At 31.5% G+C, this 22739-nt stretch overlaps 1 protein-coding gene across 3 annotated transcripts in view; it reads right to left on the reverse strand.

Annotated features, from left to right (window-relative positions):
- The window catches only part of LOC118180668 (synaptotagmin-12-like), a 172855-nt gene that overhangs the window by 47089 nt on the left and 103027 nt on the right, over nt 1–22739 (reverse strand). For 2 of the 3 annotated variants that reach the window (XM_085826703.1, XM_085826707.1), the window contains 4 exons: nt 18977–19110; nt 6912–7108; nt 3288–3492; nt 114–252 (listed from right to left, as the gene is read on the reverse strand). In XM_085826703.1, the coding sequence (XP_085682829.1) occupies nt 114–252; nt 3288–3492; nt 6912–7091 (524 nt within the window). In that variant the 5' untranslated portion in view covers nt 7092–7108; nt 18977–19110. Of the gene's footprint in view, nt 1–113; nt 253–3287; nt 3493–6911; nt 7109–18976; nt 19111–21359; nt 21499–22739 lie in introns of those variants that run through there. The other variant, XM_085826711.1, reaches the window with a different exon arrangement.

The raw sequence follows: 22739 nt of genomic DNA on the forward strand, positions 1-22739 counted from the left end.
TCTTCAGTGCATTCTTTACATTCATATGATAAGTTGATAACACAAGACATAATCACATTAATAAGAAATACCAATATCATTGTATCGATCCTTAAGCTCGACAGTATACTTACGTATCGTACTCTAATCCTAATTCTAGTTCTCCACAATGATGGGGTGATTCGAGAGCATCTGCTGCTACTGATGAATTAGATGTGATACTATCACAGGAAATGGCTCTTTTCAGAGTGGGTGTATTCGATTTTTCAAAAACTGTGAACAATAATGAAAATATGAATTTAGTATTCAACGCTAACAATTTAATTCGAAATAACTTACTAGTATAAAATGAGATATTCTACGGCAAATTTAGAGCATATTTCTAAATTTTCTAAACATTCTAAAAACATTCCTTCACTGCTTTTATTTTCGAAACCGTTGGTCGTAAACTTTGCATTTCCAATTATAAAAATGTTTTAAAGTAGTAAATTCATGTCTTGGGATTAGCAAATCTAAAAACCCAATTCTGTAGTGATTGCAAAATCTAATCTTTTATAGGGTCCCTTTATCAACTTATTATATTTATCAAAGTTTATATTCATTTTAAAAATAAGACAAAAAGTATGATTTCCGTACCACAAAAATTCAAAACATTTACCGAGATATTTAATTTTAAAATATGAGATCATATTTTCAGAGAAGTCAGGGGTCTTTTATAAATTGAGAAGTGAAATATTTAAATTTTCATATAACTAAAAATGAAATATCAATTTGAGAAAAATTTTTTAATGTTAATACGTTGCCGCTGAACACTGGTAGTTCGGTCTGAGATTCGAATCCCGGCGAACGGGCTGGCTGCATGGGCATTTTCGTGGTTTTCCCCATGTGTAACGTGGATACGAGTCAGTTTCCCTTAAAAAGGCCTCCACGGGGCATCCCTCCCTTTCCGTGTAGTGCCTAAGGGCGGAGCACGTAATAAGTAAAAAAATGTTAATGCGTTAAGTGATGAGCACAAATACGGCAGTTTTTTAAAAAATGGTGTCTTGTTTACCGAAACTTATAGAATTCGTGTTCCAGTAAACAGTAGTAAGCTTCAAGTATTGGCGCGTAACCAATTCGTAATATTATTTGCTTAAATTAAAAATGAAGAAAATTTCTAGTCTAACAAATTTTTAGCGTATGAATTTTAGATTAAGGTAGCAAAGTAGGTAATAAATAATATAATTCTATTCGAATATTATTTACATATTTTTAGCATTTGAAAACTTATAAATTATTTGTGTGAAAATTCGTTCAGCGTTATAACCTAACAAAATTCTAAATTAAAGAAAGTTACGTACTAGAAAATCGCAAAGGAGAATCAGTGAACGACATTAAATACGGAAAAAAATAAAGAATAAACCTCTGAATATCCCTTTCAAATTTAGTTTTTAACCAGACTCTCAAGGAAAGAAATAACAAGTAGTTAATTAATTACCACAATTTTTCTCGTACGACAGCCAAAATATTGTGGCCAGATCACTAGACCTAACTTAGTGTGATTTCCTTATCTAAGGTCACATTAAAGACCCTATATTTGTGTTACCTTTATCCTGAATTTTATTAAAATTAAAATAACGAACTACAATGATTATCACGTATGTAGACCACACAATGGGAAATCAAGCGAGGGTGAATCGAATTAAGATATAAAAGAAGGAGCCTTTAATGTGATCGACGTTAATGTTATCATACGGATATTGTAATCGAATTGTCGAAATCCCGTCCATTTGTATGCAGAAGGCTAGAAACTACATCGTTTGTTGTGATCAATAAGTCTGTTACTATTACCAGAATATCATAGATTTATTTTATTAAACTGAAATAGTTGCCAAATGGATAAAATTGGCCTATAAGGTCAAAATAGAGTATATAAATTGCCAAAAGACAGAAACATGCCGATAAATAAAGGATTGCGTCGCCATGCAACTTGATTTTGATTTAAGGCAATCATGTATATAAGAATTAATTTTCCAGATTTTAGGAAGATCGACTAGACTTAACAGAATTAGCAAACAACGAGGTGCTTTCTGGAAGATTTTGCTTTTTCGCTCGTTTAAAGCTTACCAGAACTGAGTCAGCGGGTAAGCTGCTCTTAAATGAAATATTTCTCCAATTCCCATATACAAATGCTGAAATGAGGATGCCGTATGCGTATCAAAAGTAGGCGTACAAAGTAAAATAACTTCCAGAAATTTTATGAATATGATCAGCTCATAAATGACTTTTCAAACAGCAATTGCAGACAATCAACTATTGATTACTCATTTCTTAATTAAAAGAAATGAGTAATTAGTAGTAAAAGTAAGTATTGATATATATCTCAAGTATTAGCTGTGAAAGTAAGTATTGATATACTTATTGTTATATATGAATTAAATTCTTTAAATTACATAGACATTTTTTAGAATATTTTTTTCATAGTTTAAAACAGTTCTGGAAAATACCGACCACATAAAGCGGCGCTTACTGTATAATTGATTCTATACGAACTCTTGTAAGGAAGTCAAAACTGTGCGTAAAATAAAGAAGTTGCAAATATGAATATTAAAGAAATGACCATAAATTACTTGTAATCGACTCCGTAGTTAGTATAAAGGCTTCGTAAATTGGAGATTCCTGAAAATGTGAATCCGCTGAAGATATTTTCCATACCACGAAAGGTGAATACATCAAAAAATTTTTAAACACTTTGAATATTTCTTCTTCTGTTACCTTCTGTTATATCATGGTAACTATAAGACCATACTGCAATGCACTGGCTCACTAAAAATGCTGGAGAATAACCCCCTACATTACACTCTCTTTTTTTGGTTTATCAAATTTGGTTATAAAATCACTCGCTTGATTTTGGGTTTTCTTTTTTTTTTTTTTTTTTTTTTTTTTTTTTTTTTTTTTTATAAAATTTTCGACTTTTTTAAGGCAAAATTAGGATTAGAAAAATGGCTAATGTTAATTAGTTTATTAATGAAATATTAGCCCTGAAAAGTATTGTAGAACAACATACTTTGAATAGAAAGCAACGAATATTTAAAAGAATTTAATGGAATCTTTCCTAGATTCTGTAAATCATAAAAGTGGAGATTAATTTCTGATCATCTAATGCAAAAAATGTGGACCCTTATATAGTAATAGTTTTCGAATAGTAATTTTAGACTTTGATTGAGAAACTAGGGACAAATTCTCATCAATAAATTTCGAATGATAGATTTTAATTATACATTGAAGGTATTAAATATTGTCTTACAGTATAAAAATGCCATACTCACATAATATTTCTTCTTGATCCCGTTCTTCAGGAAGATCTTTTTGTGGCGCAGCTCCATTGGGCTTCGTAGGTGAAGGCGTAGAAATGATGTGATTCGAAGTCTCCTTGCTTTCCACAGTAGTGACCAATTTCAAGTCATTGCCCACATTGTCGTAATGTTTATAATTGCCGCTCAAGTCAAGTGCAATATCCGATTCAGAGCTCAACTTAGAAAGAAAAAAGAGAAACCAACCAGTACTTGATAACTACACCTTGTACGTAATTAAATGGTGATAATTATTAACAAATGAGGACCGCATATTTATTCTTTCTTTTATAACTTATAATAGAGAGATTAGGGTCGATGAAGAAGTTATTACACTGTCCGGGGTCTTGGAGTAATATTAAAATTTCTCTAAATTATCGCATGATTTTAGAATAATTCAAAAGTTGAGAAGTGATGATTTTTTTTAAAACAAAAGTTGCGTTTTTATTTTGAAGAAACGACAAAAATAAGATACAATATAAGTGAAACATTTGAACAAGATAAATGCTTATACAAATTCAATTAAAAATTTAAAAATATCGCTTTCTTGTTAGTAAATAATTTTATGTTGAATGATGTTTAAAAATATAGATCTAACATGATGAATAATTTTTGAAAGGTTGCAGCTAGCACGTCAAAATTTACGTGGTTTCAAAGAAAACGCAAGAGAGAAGCTGGTAGCCTTTTTGTCCTATGCTGCGCATTGTCCTTTCAAGGGTATTGTATATTCGAAATTCAAATGAATGCGTACAACAGAATCCTTTACTCGCATAATAACAATTTAAGGGTGCCTAACTTCCTCATTACGTCTGCTCTGCTCACCCTATGAAACGTAGAAGTTTTCTATGAAGCTTACAGAATATGTTATCACCTTTGCTAAATCCTGACTCGTCACATAACATAAACGATAAAATGTAAAAATCAACTTTATTTTCTCACAGTTGACTTTATTTTATCATTTTAAAATAATGCAACACAAAATTAGAGTCCTCTTGACACAGCGGCTAGCTGAAACTTAACAGTTTCTTAAACAGATTTTCACTCCCCTTTAATCTACGCGAAGCTAAATTGAGTCGGACTGACAGAGCTCAAACAATTCACAACCCTAACCACCAGTGCCAAAGTTCGGTGTTCACGTCGCTTCTGATCAGCGGCATTTTTTTGATAAGCAAATAACCTGCGGCAACAATAGCCGAGTCACTATTACCAATAATATTGATTTATTCTTTTTCTTCTCATTTCAGCCTATGCCATATGCCTTATCATTTGCATAAGCCCCTGGAAATAGCGAGATTATAACGAAACGGGGCATGACGAAAGACATTGACATAAGTTTAACCGTTAGTCAAATTAAAGGAAATGTCACAGAATGAAACTTCGTAACACGGAAATGTTTTGGAAATCTTTAGGATAACATATTTCGAAAATTTATTAATTAATAAATATACTTTTCTACTAAATTTTACAAATTAAATAATGTAAAGCTGGAGTATTTGTCAGACGATTTTAGTTTATTAAATAAATTAAATAGAAACTTAATAGAAACACTATTCTTATTTTCAAAATCTTCGACAAAATTGAAGAAAGAATAAAAAAAACTGATGTGTAAACAAATCGCAGTGCCTTAAAACTTATTATTGACAATAATCGAATTCTTAATAATCTGTAGAGATAGAGTGTGCTCTACATTGATAATAATTTTAATATGCATTTAAAAAACTGTGGATTCGTTTTCCTCAAATCAGAAAATGCCTGGATAAGATAACCTTCCATTGGCAAAACGTTAATGAAATCTAAACCTCAACTTCTTCAGAACTATATAAAATTAGGAATTATCATACGGTAGTTCCACGAAATTAAATTTCAAACAGATTAACCTACCTGACTTTTTTTATTCTTGAGGAATAGAAATACAGTCCTGGCAAGAAAAGCAATAAAATAATTACGTCATTAGCGAACAGCGCTTTACTTCTGCAAAAAGCATTTTCCAATCTTGCATTAAACACCAAATTATTAGATGTTCAAACTTAAACAAGTTCCTACTTATTTCAAATAGTGAAGTAGACATTTCATATTTAGCGGCAAAGGAAAAGCGTAATTCTTCCCACAGGAAACAACAATAAATACAGGGTATCCACAAAAGCTCTTGAACAACTAAATTTAAAAACTTGTTGTTTGGGAATGAAACACCTTACACCTTTGCTGCTGGTCACACTATCACAAGCAAGGTTCAAAGTTTTTGTGACAAATAACGCAAATTACACGACCACGTTAGGCGCACCATTGGTTGCGTGCAAAATATCAAGCCGTTATTCCAGTTCTGTCCCTGTACGGTGCAAAACGGCGTGATCAATGATCGCAATTACTTACTCTAAAAATGTTGCAAATATAACGTTTTTATAAAAAAAAAGTTAAATTTTGCAACGTTTATTGCATTAGAGATTGTAAAAATTCATAAAAAAATTGTACACATGACACATATGGTAATATTTTCTTACCTTGTATTAAGCATAAGAACAAAGTTTTAGGATTTGGATTTGTTAAGGATTTGGAAAATGCCTCGAGGATCCCCGAATTTGTAATATATAAGAAGAACTACAGATTCATTTTATATTAAATTACTAAAGTATAACACAGAGGAATGAAAAAAGATCTAAATAAAATCCCTTTGCGCTCTGGTAGTAATTGCATGTCCTTTTTGTGATGAAGAAGTCTAAAGAAGGACTCAGGTACTCTGATGTAGCTCAAATGAAGTATTGAATGCACTATTAAACCCCAACATTACATTTAGTACTCAAATGAAACACGAAATGTAATGTTAACTTTTCAACACGTGCAAGAGAACTTTTTCAGAGAACGTTCAACGCAAGCATTTCACAAATGTGCCGGGAACGTTCAGGCTGAATGTTCTAAATCATGTCTCTGTTCAGTTCTAAAACATAACAATAATATGTCAAATGTTCAATATTTCCATGTAAGGTGCCAAATCCAGTGATGTTTTAATATCACTGGCATGTTCTAGTAGATCAATTCTGTATATATCTAGAACCACGTCTGTAGAACTTTGTAAAGGATAACAGCCCTTAAAATATCCGCACTATTAAATTTTTTATATAAAGTTGTTGTTAAAAAGTTCTTCGTAAGATTTCCAAACAAAAGCAAAATTAATTCTAAAAATTATGTATCTATTAACGAAGTTCAATGAATAAGAAGTGTCTCTTCACGATAAAGTTTCAACAATAAGTTGTAATAACATTGCTTCATAACGCAATGCAAAACGTTTTGCACATAAATAACATAATCAAAATTTAGTCACTATGGGAAACAACACAATAGTCGAATTTATTATATGCATAACTTGTACTTTTTACAAGCCGACCTAAAATGTAGAGGATAGTTCCAGTATTACTTTATGTGGAAAGACACGCGCTATTAACACGATTGTAATAAACCGTACCACTTCAGCACCTCTTGCAAAATGCTCTGAAGCCATTTACTATCGATTGAAAATGAATGACCCACACTTTGAACGTTCTGTAAATGTTCCGATGATGCTTGCGTTAATATTACATTCTTACATACTGTAACTATGATACTTACAATGTATCCATTGGCTCCAAAATGTCCATTTTTTGTTAATTGAGCCGTTTCTTCTCGATCGCCTTTAACCCAGGAGTTGATACGAGCCCATCCTCCCAAAAGCTTCCAAAGAGCAACGATTATGAAGACCAGCCCGACAAAGACTCCTGTAAGTGTCAGCACAAGAATCCACACCTGCATCTCGGCATTGGTATAAGCTGTACAACAAGAAATATAGTTATTAAATTGAGTAAAAATACTATTATAAACCACACAAACGGGGGGGGGGACATTATAATGCTCATCTACTCATTTCAAATAAAAAATTAAATTAAAACTCTTTTTCCGTTCTGGTATGTTCAAGAAATTTAAAAATTTGTTGTTAGAATTTCTTATATATTTATAAAACGATTTGTGGATGTTTGTTTTGTAATTATTAAAATTTGTACAAACGCTAGAATTTAACAGAGGCTCCTAACTTTAAAGGGGAATTTTCATAGTCCTTCTTGTAATTGAAGTTCAACGTATTTATAACTTAATGGACAGATATGCACAAGTTTGAACTCGTCAGAAATATAACTAGTTTCTTTCCCCTGCTAGTTTTAATCAACGTTTTGGAAAAACAGATTCACAAAATATTGTGCAGCCAATTATTATTAGATTTTTGGGTAATGAAGGCGTTAACCCGTCTCATATTTATTCGATAATTAAACACTTGCGTTAATAAATATTAAAAAAACTGTGTTCTTGAACAACTTTAATTGCTTGTTATTTGTTATTCGGCCTGATGTCATGTTTTGTCATGCTAATGACAGGAATATTGTGTATATTCCGATGGATGTTAATTCGTAGATGATTAAGTCAAAAATTTTTTACATTTCAAACACAATTCCCCTAACAGCGTTTTCTGTGTATCTTTTGAACATAGAAATACAGGGTGTTCACAAAATCCTTGAACAGCTTTAATAGCTTGTTGTTTGAGAATGGAATAACTTATACTTTTGGTATTGAACACACTTTCATAAGCAAGGTTAATAGTTTTTGTTACAGCCGATAGTTATACAAAGTAGCGGGCGTGGGGCAAAATCAACTGACCTGCGGTAAAAATATGGTTTTCTAGCTCTCCGCAACAGTGAACCCTCGACATTAACAACATTGTCTCTGGTTGACAGTCCTCCGACTGTGGGCAAAGGTAATTAATCAATATATCGAGGTAAACTTCGGCTATGGAATGATAACGGTCCTAAATTCTTATCATGCAGCATTCCACACTAGACTTTCGCTTTCGGGCTGCCCCGTTTCAACTTCCTTAGGACATGTGGAGTTTACGGATCCCCAAATCCTTACATTGTACGTGTATTAAACTAAAACAAACTGCTGGGAGTAAACTTTAATGTATATGTAATAACACTACAAAAGTTCAGAGTTACCTTTTACAAAGTGCTCACAGTAATACGTCAAGAGTCCTTGTGGAGAATCTATATTTGTTTTGTATTTATGTACGTAACTATTTTAGTACGTTATAACATTAGAAGTTGTAAATAGTCATGCGTATGTGTAAAAACCTTTATTTTATAAAGTAGAATTTATTTCTTTGTTTAACTGAATACGGAAAAACACAATAATGATATTTGTCTAAAAGATAACTTCATGGAGGATTTTGAAAAGAAACTGGCTAAGTTCATTCAATGTACACTCTTATCTAACTATGATTGTACATCAAGCTTATGTATTTGGTCATTGTGAGCTTTGTAGAATTAAAGATAATTCGTAATTTGCAGAAATTTGGCGAAATATTAATATTCTGGAGACATTTTGAACTTATTAAAAACTGCGAGTTCCAGCACTTAGCAGTCCATAGGATGTGATGCTGAAATATTCAGGAATTCTTTCTTTCTTTTTTTAGTTTCTGTAAAAAAAATGCGTCTGTTGAAATTTAATCAAGATTTCAAATTAGTATTAATATGTGTGTGTGCAGATGTTCGAAAATTACGAGTTTTATTTCCTTAAATACTTACGAGTTTATTTCTTTAAATATTTATTTAAAAATTTAAAGGTCCTTGATTAGGTTTGGATTGGAATGCAGAAGGATTATCAGTTTTGTCAAGAACTGCAGTCAAACATTTGTTCCCTTTCGCCGCAAATTAAACACATGAAACTGGATTTTTTTCTTTGCTTTAGAATATGCTTTCTTTAGAATGTATTTTCTTTGCTTTCTGTTGCTTTAGAATGTGCAGATACAAGCTTGCTTGTTATTGAAGATGACTTGCTATTGTGTCTTAGTGCGATGACTGCAAGCATTGATGAGACTGCAAGCATTGATGACTGCAAGCATTGATGAAAAATTTTAAATTAGAAAACTTTGTTTTGTATTCGCACTAAGCAATTAAACTAGCACAACCATCTCGCTGATTATCCAATATAAGTAAGTTATCATTTTATCCAACAAGTTTATAATTTTAACAGATTTGAAATCTGTTATGCGATTTTAAGTCTTTATCGATAAAAAAGGCATTCCTCGCTTTATGCAGTTTCGCTTACCACCCACATCGATATAAGAACTGCGCTGTTGGCTGCCATTTCTTTGAGCCTAAGCTCGAATCGAGGAGAAGGCAAGATGTTTGTGTATGTTTAGTATCTTTGCGGAATTAGGGTATTTAAAAATTTTGCCAAAACTTTCACAGTCTGATAATTTAAAACTCCCTAAAAAAGTTTAGTGATAGGATTTCGTCCCCTGAGTTGTTCTAAATTAAACTTGGGACGGAGCTCAGCGAAGTCTTTTGTCGCTTATAAGGTGTCCACGGTCAATAACAGACGCTACGTTTCCACTTCTTGATGAGATAAATTTCGTGGACATTGACCTGGAATCAGAAACAGATCAGAAGGATTAGAGACTTTTTATAATAATGGAGTTTTTCACTCTTATCAAAGACCTACAGCCAGTGCCGAAACAAGGATGAAGCAAGTAGGCACTTGCCTCAAGAGAACAATAGAAGGGCCTCATATTCGCTACAAAAATTTAGAAATTTATTTTTAAGAAAGAAATCACAGTTACTAAATTGTCTCTGGACATTGGAATACATTGAAAGGCATCAAACGAATTTTATATTATGAAAAAATTCAGCGAAACCAAGAGAAGAACTAATAAAATTAATTCTTTTTCAAAACTGCTGACAGTACTAGAGACATTATTTTCCAACATTACAATTTATTGATGGAACTTTACTGAAGATAATTTGCGCTTGTTTTTACTAATGTAATGGCTTACATAGTCTAAACTTTCCTAGAAAGCGTCATGTTACTGACATCAGTAATTCTGTACTACCTTCATTTTAAATTGGATTGTCTTATTGCTCTTAGTACTCCGAAACAAATGAATATGGACGGCGAAGCAACTTTCCATAGTTTTTGAAACCGGCTTTTCAAACAAAAACTTATTGGAATAGCATCGGGAACCTAAATAATAATGTTTAAAAATAAAATGTATGTCATACTTTCAATATTTTGTTTCAATTTGTTTTGTGTAAAATTTACCGTTGAATAAGATGCTTAGTTGAATATTTTGTCTTTTTATTGTCATATTTAATTTGCTCAGAACTATACATTTGGTTTCATTTGCTGTTATTTCAGAAGCAGTTATACATACTGTTGCACACATTAACTGAAAAGGCACATTAGTCAGTCTCATTCTGTGAAAAGACTGCAATGTAAACATATAAGGAAAGACAATACATCTCTCGCTCTCTTTTGCTTGAGTTTTTAAATTGTTTATAATGGAACCGTAAAATGAATTGCTTAGTGCGAATACAAAACAAAGTTTTCTAATTTTAAATTTTTAGGAAAGATTTAATATAACATATTCTGGTTACTTCTAATATAACTGATATTAATATAAAAGAACACATTTTAAAAAGCTTAGCTTTGCTCTTTTCATTCTAAAGTAACCGATAGAAAGTATGTATTTAAAAAAATACGTTTGCTGCAGAAGAAATTTAATAAACACGATTTCTGAAAAAGCTGAAACCTGAAGAACAACGAACGAAACAGAAAACAACGACGCTATAAAATAATTGACTTGATGATTAGAAAAAACGGAAATAAAAAGATTAAAATAAATTAGGCCATAAATTAAACTGCAAACTTGTTTACTTGTGGGAATACAAATTAACAGAAGCACATATAATATTAGGGAAATTTAACACACTGAAAACCCGCAGAATTAATTGATGAAGCGGAGTAAAAGTAAAGAGAAAGCATAAAGCGATATCATAATGATTTTCAATGCTTATATTGAAGGATATGATGAGAACAATAACTTATAAAATTGTACCTGACAGCCGCTTTATCGGTCATATTTAAAACAGAATTAGCCAGCATATAATATTCTTCTCTAATTGTAACAAGTCTTTCTTAGAATAAAACTTCCTTCGACCGAGAAATGATATGCTTGTTTTAAAGACGACTCCTTTAATCAATCGATTATAATAAAAGATAGGGGCTACTTTCTTTAGGAAGGATGCTTTCGTGAAGAATAAACCAAAGGAACTGTCTCGCATTCAAATTGCCCATATGGGGAAAGTTCGAAATTTGCCAACCCTTTCTCCATCATTGACACTAGGACTAGCTGTCAGTGTTAGCCGCTTGGACACTAGCTACCACGAATTTTAGCGAAAGAATCCTCTAGCAATTTTAAGCTGGATAAGGATTCCAAAGATTACATCTTAAAAAACAGGATGGATCACTATTTTGGAATCAAAATATTCGTAAATTTTTAAAAGAAAAGTCTCCAAAACCGTTGGATAGGTCACTGTGGATCTGACAATAGAATATTAAACAAATAACACTGATTTCCCAAGCTTAAGCTTGTCCATGTTTTTGGAAGCGCTTCTGCGGAGAACACGGTAAATGTACGCAAGTACATCCAAAGGTGTTCGACTTGATATACTCTTAAAAGAAATATAAAAATTTTATCAGTTTATTTTTAAACATGATCTCCCTGTACTTCCGGTACATTTTTCACATCGTTTAGTGACCAGCTCTTTGCTCCTGAAAATGTAATCTGAAAGGCTTGACTTCAAAACGTTCCATAACTGTTTTTTTCACGGCATCATCATCATCATCATGAAATTATAAGGATCTTATTTTAGTTTAGAGAATAGCTAATAATCACTTGAAGCTAAATCTAGGCCGTAAACGGGAATCAAGGCCCTTAAACTTACATTGTTTTTTAATAGCGCTGACACGTAGCTATTTATGAATTGCTGAAAGGAGTCAGGGTAACTGACCTATCTTGCAGAAATTTCGCTCATGTGAAGTGTTCACGTGGAATGCGAAAAACAGTTTTAGACAGATACTTTTTTTTCTGTCTCAATGACTTTTCATCGCCTATCATTCAATCTTTCATTCTAGGCACGTGCAAGCCAAAGCTATCGATGATTTTTATGATTGACCTTCATAAAAATCATATTCTATGGATTCTCGACAAATTGTTTTTCTCATTTTATCACTGCGGAATAGGAAGGAGACGAATCATGTACACTATCGCTATAATCCAAATGTTGTTTAATTTTTTTCTATTTTATTTGTTTTATTTATAATTACAAATTAAATCAGAGAACAACAAGCAATTTTAAACTTTTTAAAAATAATTAATGCACTACTTTTTTTTTTTTCAAATTGGCCAAACATATATAGGGCCGTGTAGGCGAAAACAAACTGCCTCAGGTGAAACGCTACGCAGCAACTTCTCAAAAGAGATCCGAAGATGTCCAACGTTTTTCGCAAGGACAAGGAAACGTATTTGGTATTTTTTATACAATGATTGAAGAAAAATATGGCTTAATTTTAAAAGAATACGCAATTCAGATACGAAAAAATGTTTTTATTGATGAAGAAAATATTAAAAGAATATGCCGTATTTAATGTCTTCGACATCAGCGAGAGCATAATTGAAGGCTTGACTTTCGAGACTGGAGCAGGGGAAGCAAAAAAAGTGTATATATTATGGATGCAAACGATCATTTTCTCTATCCCTAAAAAACTTTATTGTCTTGCATTTCTGATCATTTGGTCTTCGTTTCAGCTTAGTGCATCATTGTTTCTGTACGTACCCTCTATCTTTCGAGTTTCGGAACCGAAATTGCATTACATGTTATTTTTAACTGTTTGCGTAGTGCATTTATCATACTTGCTTTTACTCGTGTTTTAGTTTCAGCTGCATGCCCAAAACTCATGAAATAATTTATTATAATTAGATATATTCTCCCACCAGTGGCTGAGCGGTAAAAGCTACTGGTAGTCGGTCTCGGGTTAGAGTCCCGGCGAACGGGCAGATTGTATGGCGTTTTCGGGGTTGTCTGTATTCCTATGTGCAACGTGGAAGCGAGAGAGTTTCCCTTAAAAAGTCCTCCACGGGGCATCAGTCTATTTCCGTGTAGTGCCTAATGGAGGAGTAATAATAAATATTAAAAAGTATGATATACTCTGTTTTGAGGCCTGAAAGCGTTTTCCATATAAGTTAATGATAGCTGATTCTTAACTTTTCACAATTCTGGCCTAAAATAGATTTCAAAAGAAAGTTCTATTTTCACAATGTGCAGGAAACCCGTAGGTGTAATTTATGTACACAAATTTTAATATATTTATATACGCTTCGAAATCAGAAAGCTCGAATCTTAACCATTTGGACTGTGGCGACTTATCTCCTTAGCTTTCACTAACTGTGGAAGTAAATAAAATAAAATAAAAAAAAAAAAACCTTTTCTTCTCACCATTTGTGAGTGAACTTAAAATAGTTAGAAGCATACATTACTTACAGCCAATAGTTGTAAGTTTTCTTCACTTACAAGTAGAGCTACTGGCTGGAGCATACAAAACATTAATTAGCTACAGCACCAGTGGTCCTGCTCGAAGTTACAAGTCTTAAATGTGTTAGAAAACCTAACATTAATTAAAGGGCACATTTACAAAACCGTGTATAATGTCGGAGACTACTTCTAATACAAAAGCGACTTCCGGCAAGATGGCGGCAGTAGCAACAGCCAAAGTTTATTGCAAGTTATTCCGGTTAACAATTCTTCCTCTCAATTTGAATAATACAAATTTTTTCGTATGCCCTAAAATCTGCGCAAACTTCTGGACTGAGAGAATACGCGGCGAAACGAGATATAAATGAAAGAATTAAACATAAAATCTTATCATTTAGTTAAATTAAAATGAAACTTCACACAATGATGCAACAGCTGTGGAATAAGATAAATATAAAATGAGAGTTCTGGTTTCATTATGAAAGCAATTGGCTTTAAATCTCAGTCTACGAATAAAAGATAAATCAAGAAATAAAAATGAAAGTACACAGAACCGATGATAGCTAGATGAAATTTATTTAGAAAAAAGGAAAAGAAAAGAAAACCACTTTATAATTCTGGAACTTTTCACACAAAAGTATTCATATAGCTCTTCTCAGTATGATAAAGCACAAGCAATAGTTACCACTTGACAATACAAAAATCCTCAAATGCGTAAGCTCGCAAAGTAGTCCTTTAATACTCTATACCCTGAACTCTCAGTAATCTGAGTTAAAAAAGAATGTAACATGAAGTAACTAAATTGGTCTCATATTATCCTGGTCTCAATACTGGCTCTGGTCTTGTACAGTTTCCTCCATCCGCCGAGAAATTTCCAGTAGCTTCGATTTCTCGCAATTGCTGGAAGACATGCACAGTTACAGTTACATTGGGCCGGATACAGTTACATTTACTTACGGATCGGACCAGTTACACAGGGATCAGACCCAAATGTCACCAAATGGTGGCAAGTTTGGCGAGTTTTGGCAAATTCTCGCCGAATTTTAAGACAAAAATTGTTCGTCAAAACCATCGCCATCTTGACGTTGGCCATTTACCTCAATGTTAAATGGATTTATCCTGTAATCCTACTTTTCCGGCGATGCTTCACACTTCTGAGGCCTTTTATGATACATGATACAAGAGATGCTACAATTTATACATAATTTTACTAAAATTATTTACATGTATGCGAAATTCGTAGCAACAGCAATTTTTTGTTTTCAATTTGTTTAAGTAAAAATAAATTTTTTTCTTACTGTTTTACTTGGAATAATAAGTATATAAATAATTACTTTTATTCAGTATAATTATTAACTTAATATAAAAGAGACATTATTGTGATATTTTACACCCGGCGGGTAAACCGGTGAGCTTTTTAGAGGATATTAATTTGTCCTAACACTTTTATGCCAGAAAACACGCTATGCTATTGAATGAAACGAACTTTTTTAATCTTTGCATTAGAATAAATCAGAACAATAGCTTTTGTTCAGAAACCAGGTAAATATTACTTAGACAAATAAATCAAAGCTTGCTTTAATTCATTTATTAATTAATAGTTGCTGCTTCGTTATTATAAAGCTAATCCATTTCCTGTTCCCAAACGCAGAAAAAAATGCTGCTTCCTTTTGAAGAATGAGCTCAGAACTAATCTCTGACAAAAGCAGAATTTTCCAATTAAGAACTTTAGTGCATTTTCCCCCCTATTGTTTCAAGAGGAATTGTATATTACGAAATTACTCTTGAGGCAGTAAAACGTTTTTTCTGTCTCACGAGTCGATCTGAAGAGAAATTACATCTGAATTATTTACGAATTCACGAATGCATGATTAAATATTCCTAATGTAGAAATTGAAAATAAGCGACTAGTAGTTAAAATACTTTGAGGATTTCTATTTTCCTTTTAAATTAATGCTTTAGATTTAACTTTGTATCTATTTTTGTTAGCATTTTACACACGGAATATGGAGCTGTGACAAAGATAAGTTCATCACAGGCGAACGGGATGGCTGCATAGTTGGTTTTTGTGGTTTTTCTCATGTGTAACATAAATACGAACCATTTTACCTTGGACCGTCCTCCACGAAGGCATCTCTCCTAAGCAGAAAGCCCGCGCGTGCTTTGTCATATACAAATATATAAATATAAATATCTGACCTTAAAAGCCCATTACGTTGCCTACTCACCACCATTAAATTAAAGGTATAGCAAGCCTATGTAAAGATTTTATTTTGAGATAACAGTTATCAAATTATCCACAGTCGCAATCTTGATTTTACTGGGCTTTTTGGTTCAGAAAGCGTTCCACAGAATCATAACATAAATTCGTATTACTTTTAAATGCGAATACTTTTCCACGGCCTTTTCTATAGATTGCACTTAAAAGAACAAGGTTGGTGGCAAAGAATACTTCTAGATTCAAATTTAAACCAAATCAAAACACAACAAAAGGTTTTATATCTTCGTGGGATTCTTCTGTATCCAACATTCTTTGCGAAAGGCAGCTAAAACAGATATATCGTTCAATAATGATTTGAAGAAACAAGAAAGGTCTTCCAGTCTTGAAATCCCAATGTTTCTAAAAAAATATACAAAAATCTACTCATTTAGAAAAGCAAAATAATTATAATAATAAAAAACTAGAAGCTAATATTCAGGAGGAAAAATGTTAAAAACTGAGGTTTTGGTCTCCAATGACGAATTTGATCGTCAGTGGAGAATTTGCCGACAAAAATGTAAAATTTCGGTAAATCTTCAAACCGGCTCTGTATCGCAAAATGTAGCAGTTTGTATTTAGGAACTAAATTTTAATAATATTATGTACTTCTAAATAAGAAAAAGTATTTTCAGTTTTTTGCATATTGTATTTCTAATGATTTTAATGGTAAACGCTTAATCTGTTTTCCAATGAAATTACAATTTGCATTAACTTGAACTCCAACTGGATTTGAGGGAAAAATATGGTTGATTTAACATCCTCAAAAAGATAGCAATAAAATTAGCTACTAAATTCCTATATATCTAAAAAGAATTAAGGAACAAAAAAAGAAATGAAGCTTTTTGAGACCGAAGACAAACTTTCTCTCCGAAATTTTATCTTCCATTTACTTTTTCTGTGTAATGCTAGTGTTTGGACATAAAACAACTGTAAATCTGCTACTTCAAACCGTATAAACGAAAATAAACTGCCTGTGCTCGGTGACGTGAGGAAGAAGCACAGAAATAAACTGGATAAAATAGGAAGATGTGGTTATACCAAGCAGATGCAATAAAAGAGATTCAGAATAGATATATAAAAATACAAAATGCCTTACTTCATTCCTATCAAGAAGAATCACAAAATCCTTCTGTTCAAGACGAAGCAAAACACTTTAAAAAATAAGAAAAATAGAAGCTTATTCTAATGGAACAAAATGCTGACAAAGCTGAATGCATTTTAGCAAGTCCATACAGCGTCTTTATAATACTTTATCGATCCGTATAAATTTGCTACAAAGTTTACCATGATACGTACATACATGATTTAAGGAAAAAATTAAATAATAATAATAATAATAATAATAATAATAATAATAATAATAATAATAATAATAATAATAATAATAATAATAATAATAATAATAATAATAATATACGAGGCATTAACAATATTCGGCATAAAGTTTTACGCTAATATTGGAGAAAGAACTCGAAAATGTAAGCGGTTTTTTTAATGAAAACACTACATAAATGGAGATATCAGTTTAACTAGTCAAGCAGATTTTAAAACAAGTAAGATTTTATAAGGCTTTTATTTTTAGTCCAAAGGGGCAATTTGCCCAGAAGGACTATTAATTTCGTTTTGGCATTTTGCGCTGATTCACTTTTCAAATTGTTGCCACCAAATATTAGTGCCCTGTATTATATTTAAAGAAATTAAATATTGAAGAGACTGCATAAAGGTATGTATGTTTCTCGCATTGTGATAAAACAACCATAAACTGTGATAAACAACGGTACCTAGAGCCGTCAAATTTTGAATAACCTACGTTTTCACCCAAATATGGGCGTCTGGAAGCCTAAATTTGGAATTTGAAATTAGTTTTATTATCTATTTCTTATTTTGTAAACCTTCAATGAATTTTTGATTAACAAACTCAACAATTTCAAAGCGAGCAATAGTAACAGTGTACGGGGAAAAAAAATGTTTTTCTTCAGCGCGTGAGACTGTATATCGGAATTTCCAAAGCTATATGCTCATTTTAAAATTATTTTGCGATATTGCTGTTGAACTGAATTTTATGGTTGAAGTGCGAAGAATATGATATTTAATAAATAAAGGTAACACACAAAATCCGGCGATGGGTTCATTAATGAACATTGATGAAGTTTAATTAACTAAAATATTGTAAGGAGAAGAAAATTTATATATTTAATTTAAAAAATTCGGAAGCCGTGATCGATTGAAAATTGCATCGGGATTGATTAACTGGACAGCTTGCTATGCATATTTTTAGAGAATTCATCTACAGAATATATTCTGCCTTTGAAGAAATGGCTCTCGTGTAAGATTCTCACAGAATGTATACGACATTTTTATAAAACAAGTGCATTATACTGAGATTGACTTGTACATAACCTGAAAATAATATGTGTTTCTTTTATCAAATTTCATCTACTACAAATTTGGACAGTAGGTGTAATTTTCTTTTTTTTTTTTTTTTTTTTTTTTAATTACAGAATTTCCCTCAAACAGTAAGCCATTAATAAAATTTAAACTAACAGATAAATAAGAGGTTTTCAAAAATCTGTACTAAGATTTGTTTAAAATAGAATGATAAAGTGCTGCGAAATTAATAAGCTTTTTAAAAGTATCAGTAGTACCTAACATTGAATTAAATGTTAAATAGTAATATATTACAAATATATATTTTTAATAATTACAGCGATCTCAATAAAATATTATTATACCATGTTATTACTAAATTATGCGATAATAACATAAATATATAATATATAATATTATTAAAACATATGAAATTATGACATTATGATATTATTGTACTATACATATTACTGTAAAATAAAATTTTAATAACATACCTTTAGCAGTGTCATATTTAAAAAAATTTTGAAATAATACGTAAAATTAATAGCACATTATTTTTTAGAGTACAAACTGGAAACACTTACTCACAAAGCACGGATTACATCAGAGAAAGCCATACAAAAGGAACTCATAATTTGGGTTAAACTTACCTTTGACTTTCTCAGGCCGCTGCAGATAATGTGTTCACCGGCTATGTTTAATTCGTTGCAAGTGACCCCTGTCCTGAATACCTGCAGTCACATCACTGAGCTCCAATGATCACGGTCTACTGGACTTTCGCTCTCTGAAAACAGAATAATATCCATAAGAATGGTCTTGGAATTACTTAGATGCTTCATGTGCAAGTTTTTGCTTTTCCTTTTTTTAGTTTTTGAAAAATTGGGTTTTCCCTACCCTCTTGGTAAAGGCGTTTTTTAAAGACAAACATAAAATTGCATTCAACTAAAATATTGCATCGACCAGGCCCATAATTTGTACATTTTAATAATATAAAAATATGCAGATATATTTTGAACAAAAAATTAAACACATACTTATATATTTTAAGTATTTTTTATACTTCTTATCTATTTTTTTTTCGGTTTATTATTTGTATTTTTGGCATGCACTTTCATTTTTTTTAAAAAGTTTTTCCTGGAAGATAGCTGTTTCTTCTTTTTTATATAAAAAAAAGTTTGTTGCATACGATGCAGCTGTAGAGCAAGTTATAGGCTTTTTGTTCCTATGTTTTCCCTTTTAATTACTTTTAATATATATATATATATATATATACAGTGGAGCACCGTTTATACGACATTCAAGGGTGCATTCATAAACGACTTATAAATGAAAAAGGCGTATAAACGAAATTTTAATTTACGATGAGAAACAAATATATATTAGTTGCACAATTTTGATACTACTGACATACTACTGATGTTGCGCAATTTTAGTATCGTACTTTCAATTTGTTAAATTGTTAACTATGTTCGAACAAATTTAAATTTTAATTTACGATGTGAATCAAATATATATTAGTTGCACAATTTTGATACTACTAACGTACTACTGATATTGCACAATATTAGTATCGTACTTTCAATTTGTTAATTTGTTAACTATGTTGAAACAAATTAAAATTTAATATTTTAAATAAATAGTTAAAAAATATAAATATTTTAAACAACTAAACAGTTAAAATAATTTTTTTAATGAATATTTTAAAATTGAAATTAATACAAATTTAATATTTTCAAAATCATAAGAATGCAAATTTGTGTAAGTAGTTACGTTAAACTGAAAAAAAGTTTTACATTTATTTGAATTACCTAAATTACCATTCTGAACATTTTTAAACTTATACAGCCATCCAGTTGAAAAGCAAGCTTCCTTAACATTCATTCGAATCACTATTTCTTTTGATTTCTCAATTATCATGGGACCATTCATTGGAATATTGGATGTATGACATCAAATAAAAAATTTTAGCAAAATGTGTTTGACCTCAGGTAACTTTCGTCTTGAAACTCAATTTCTTTCAGGCGGACTGTCGACAACTTTCTGCACATTCTTTCAATTTTTTTTTCTATCATAAACAACCATTTTTAGTAATGTCAAAGGAATATCCAGTTTCTTTGCAAACTCAACTTTCGTAAAATCAGTATTCTTATCAAATTCTTTTAAGATTTGAAATTTATATTTTAATGAGAGAGTGTCCAGGTTGAACTACTAATGTTCAGCGACTTTACCGCTCTACCGCTGTTGGACCCTCGTCAAACAGAGAAAAATCTCACCAGGTTTCAGTGCAAGATACATTAAGAAACTGCACCGTAAATCTATTTTTGAGTAAGGAATAATTGCGTATAAATACGAATTATTGCAACCGAGGCCTAAAAGAAAAAGACAATGTATAAAATTAAAATTTAACTCTTGGTAAATAAAAACAAATAAAACATTTATACATTGGATAATCGGGGCTCTATTAATTTTCCTTAAAATGCTCTTCTGAATTCTATATACATCCCAAATGAACAGTTAAACACTTCATATTTATTGTATTGATATTTCATATTTTAGTAGGCATATATTTTGAAATAATTTATTATTTGATCTTTTCTATCAAAAGTAACGTTAATTTAGTTTCAAATAACAAAAGTATTTAAACTATTTTACTGTAACTTATTTATTACCTTTCTTGTTTAAGATAAGTGCGAGAAAATCTTATTTTAAAGAATTATTAGCGTTTCGGAGCTAGAAGACACAAGTAATCAAATGTGCTCATCCCTAGATTCGAATCACAGATCTTTAAGTTTGCTAGTGGACATGCTAGCCATAAACACGGGCGATAATTTCTATTTCTATTCTATACCTGTAACTTAGCTAATTGTAATATTCGAACCCTACATTAGCTTTTCCCAATTCATACATAATAAGTTTTAAGCACTGTTGCAATATAATGCTTATCAGAATTATAAAATGACTCATTTAAAAACGTGTATTATTTAATAATACACTCACATTTCTTAATAATTAACAAGACTATAAAAGGCGTACTTGCTTGCTGAAATGCGGCTTGCATAATAAGCCCAACTAGGATAACTGTCAGAAGTAAAAGCTAAAGAATTTAGGAAAGAGCGCACCTTGAAAAAATTGGAGACAATTCAGGTCTGTAAAGGAATTTAAAGTAGCTTTTATCGCAAAAAGAAAAGCATGGAAGAGTGCAAACAGTAATCTGCTGAACTGGTTACTCAGGGAAAAAATACTAATTTTGCAAGCACTATTCTGTTTGTGACAGATAACACCCATTTTAACCGCAGCTTGTTTATAGCGTTTGTAAACAAGCTGCGGTTAAAATGGGTGTTATCTGTCACAAACGATAGCCTTCATCTAAAGACAAAGTAAACTCCTACATGTAATACAGAACAAATACATTTCACGTTAGCTACAGTTTTAGTAAAATAATTTTAAGATAAATATTTCAACTCAAAGCATTGCTACTCTCATATTAGCTTGATCTCTAATATTTTATCGCCAAAATATAAAACAAAGAGCATAAATTGAAAAAAAATATTAATAATTCATAGAAAATGGGAATAGTAAAATTAGATACCCTTATATTACTTTAAATTCATTACGTAAAGAAAGAAGACTTACGTCACGAGAAAATTATTAGAAAAATTGGCAAAATTTTTACACCCACATGCACAAATAACATTCATGAACAGGTCCTTTTATGCAACAGTGGCGAAATTCTAACAGTGCCGCACAAATACCAGAAACTCTTTCTCTGTCTAAGATTCAAAACTCTCAGCTACATAGCTAATTTGCATTCTGGTAAGGAATACGGAAAGAATAATTTATAATAAAGATCAAAATCATAATAACTTCTTACTTAAATAATAACCTTAGACCCTTCAATAATTACTGTTGCACGCGTACGTGTTCGTAATAGATTGAATGCACACAAGTCTAATGATAGGCTGAATAAAATTTATTTTATCAAAAGAAACACTTCAGAGCTCTTGAACATTCCACAAAAATTCTCCTATAATTTTCACAGTATCACAGAGTGCAATCAGAAGTAACACTTCAAATTACTAAGAATGTTAAACACAATGCAATGCAAAGAGCTGCTAAAGAGCGAAGCGAAGCCAACTACTTCATATAACAGGTAGACGGCTCACCCACAGAGAATTCGTCTGCTAGGGTGTCTCCAACATATACCACGTGACTAATGCTCTTGGCGCTCTTGGGGAGTGATAGCTTAGGCTGTTCATCACCAGTTTGGCCCGCTTTTGATATGGCAGGTAGTACTTTTTATTTCCGTCTGCTAGCAGTCAGTAGACAACGGCCTCGAATTAGGTTGTTCGATTTTTTACAATTATATTTAGATATAACTTAACCCTTTTTTTCCTGAATATTTTATCTATATTT

The sequence above is a fragment of the Stegodyphus dumicola genome, chromosome 1 (assembly GCF_044657685.1).
Source record: "Stegodyphus dumicola isolate Sdum_Otavi_A_Nest chromosome 1, ASM4465768v1".
NCBI lineage: Eukaryota > Metazoa > Arthropoda > Arachnida > Araneae > Eresidae > Stegodyphus > Stegodyphus dumicola.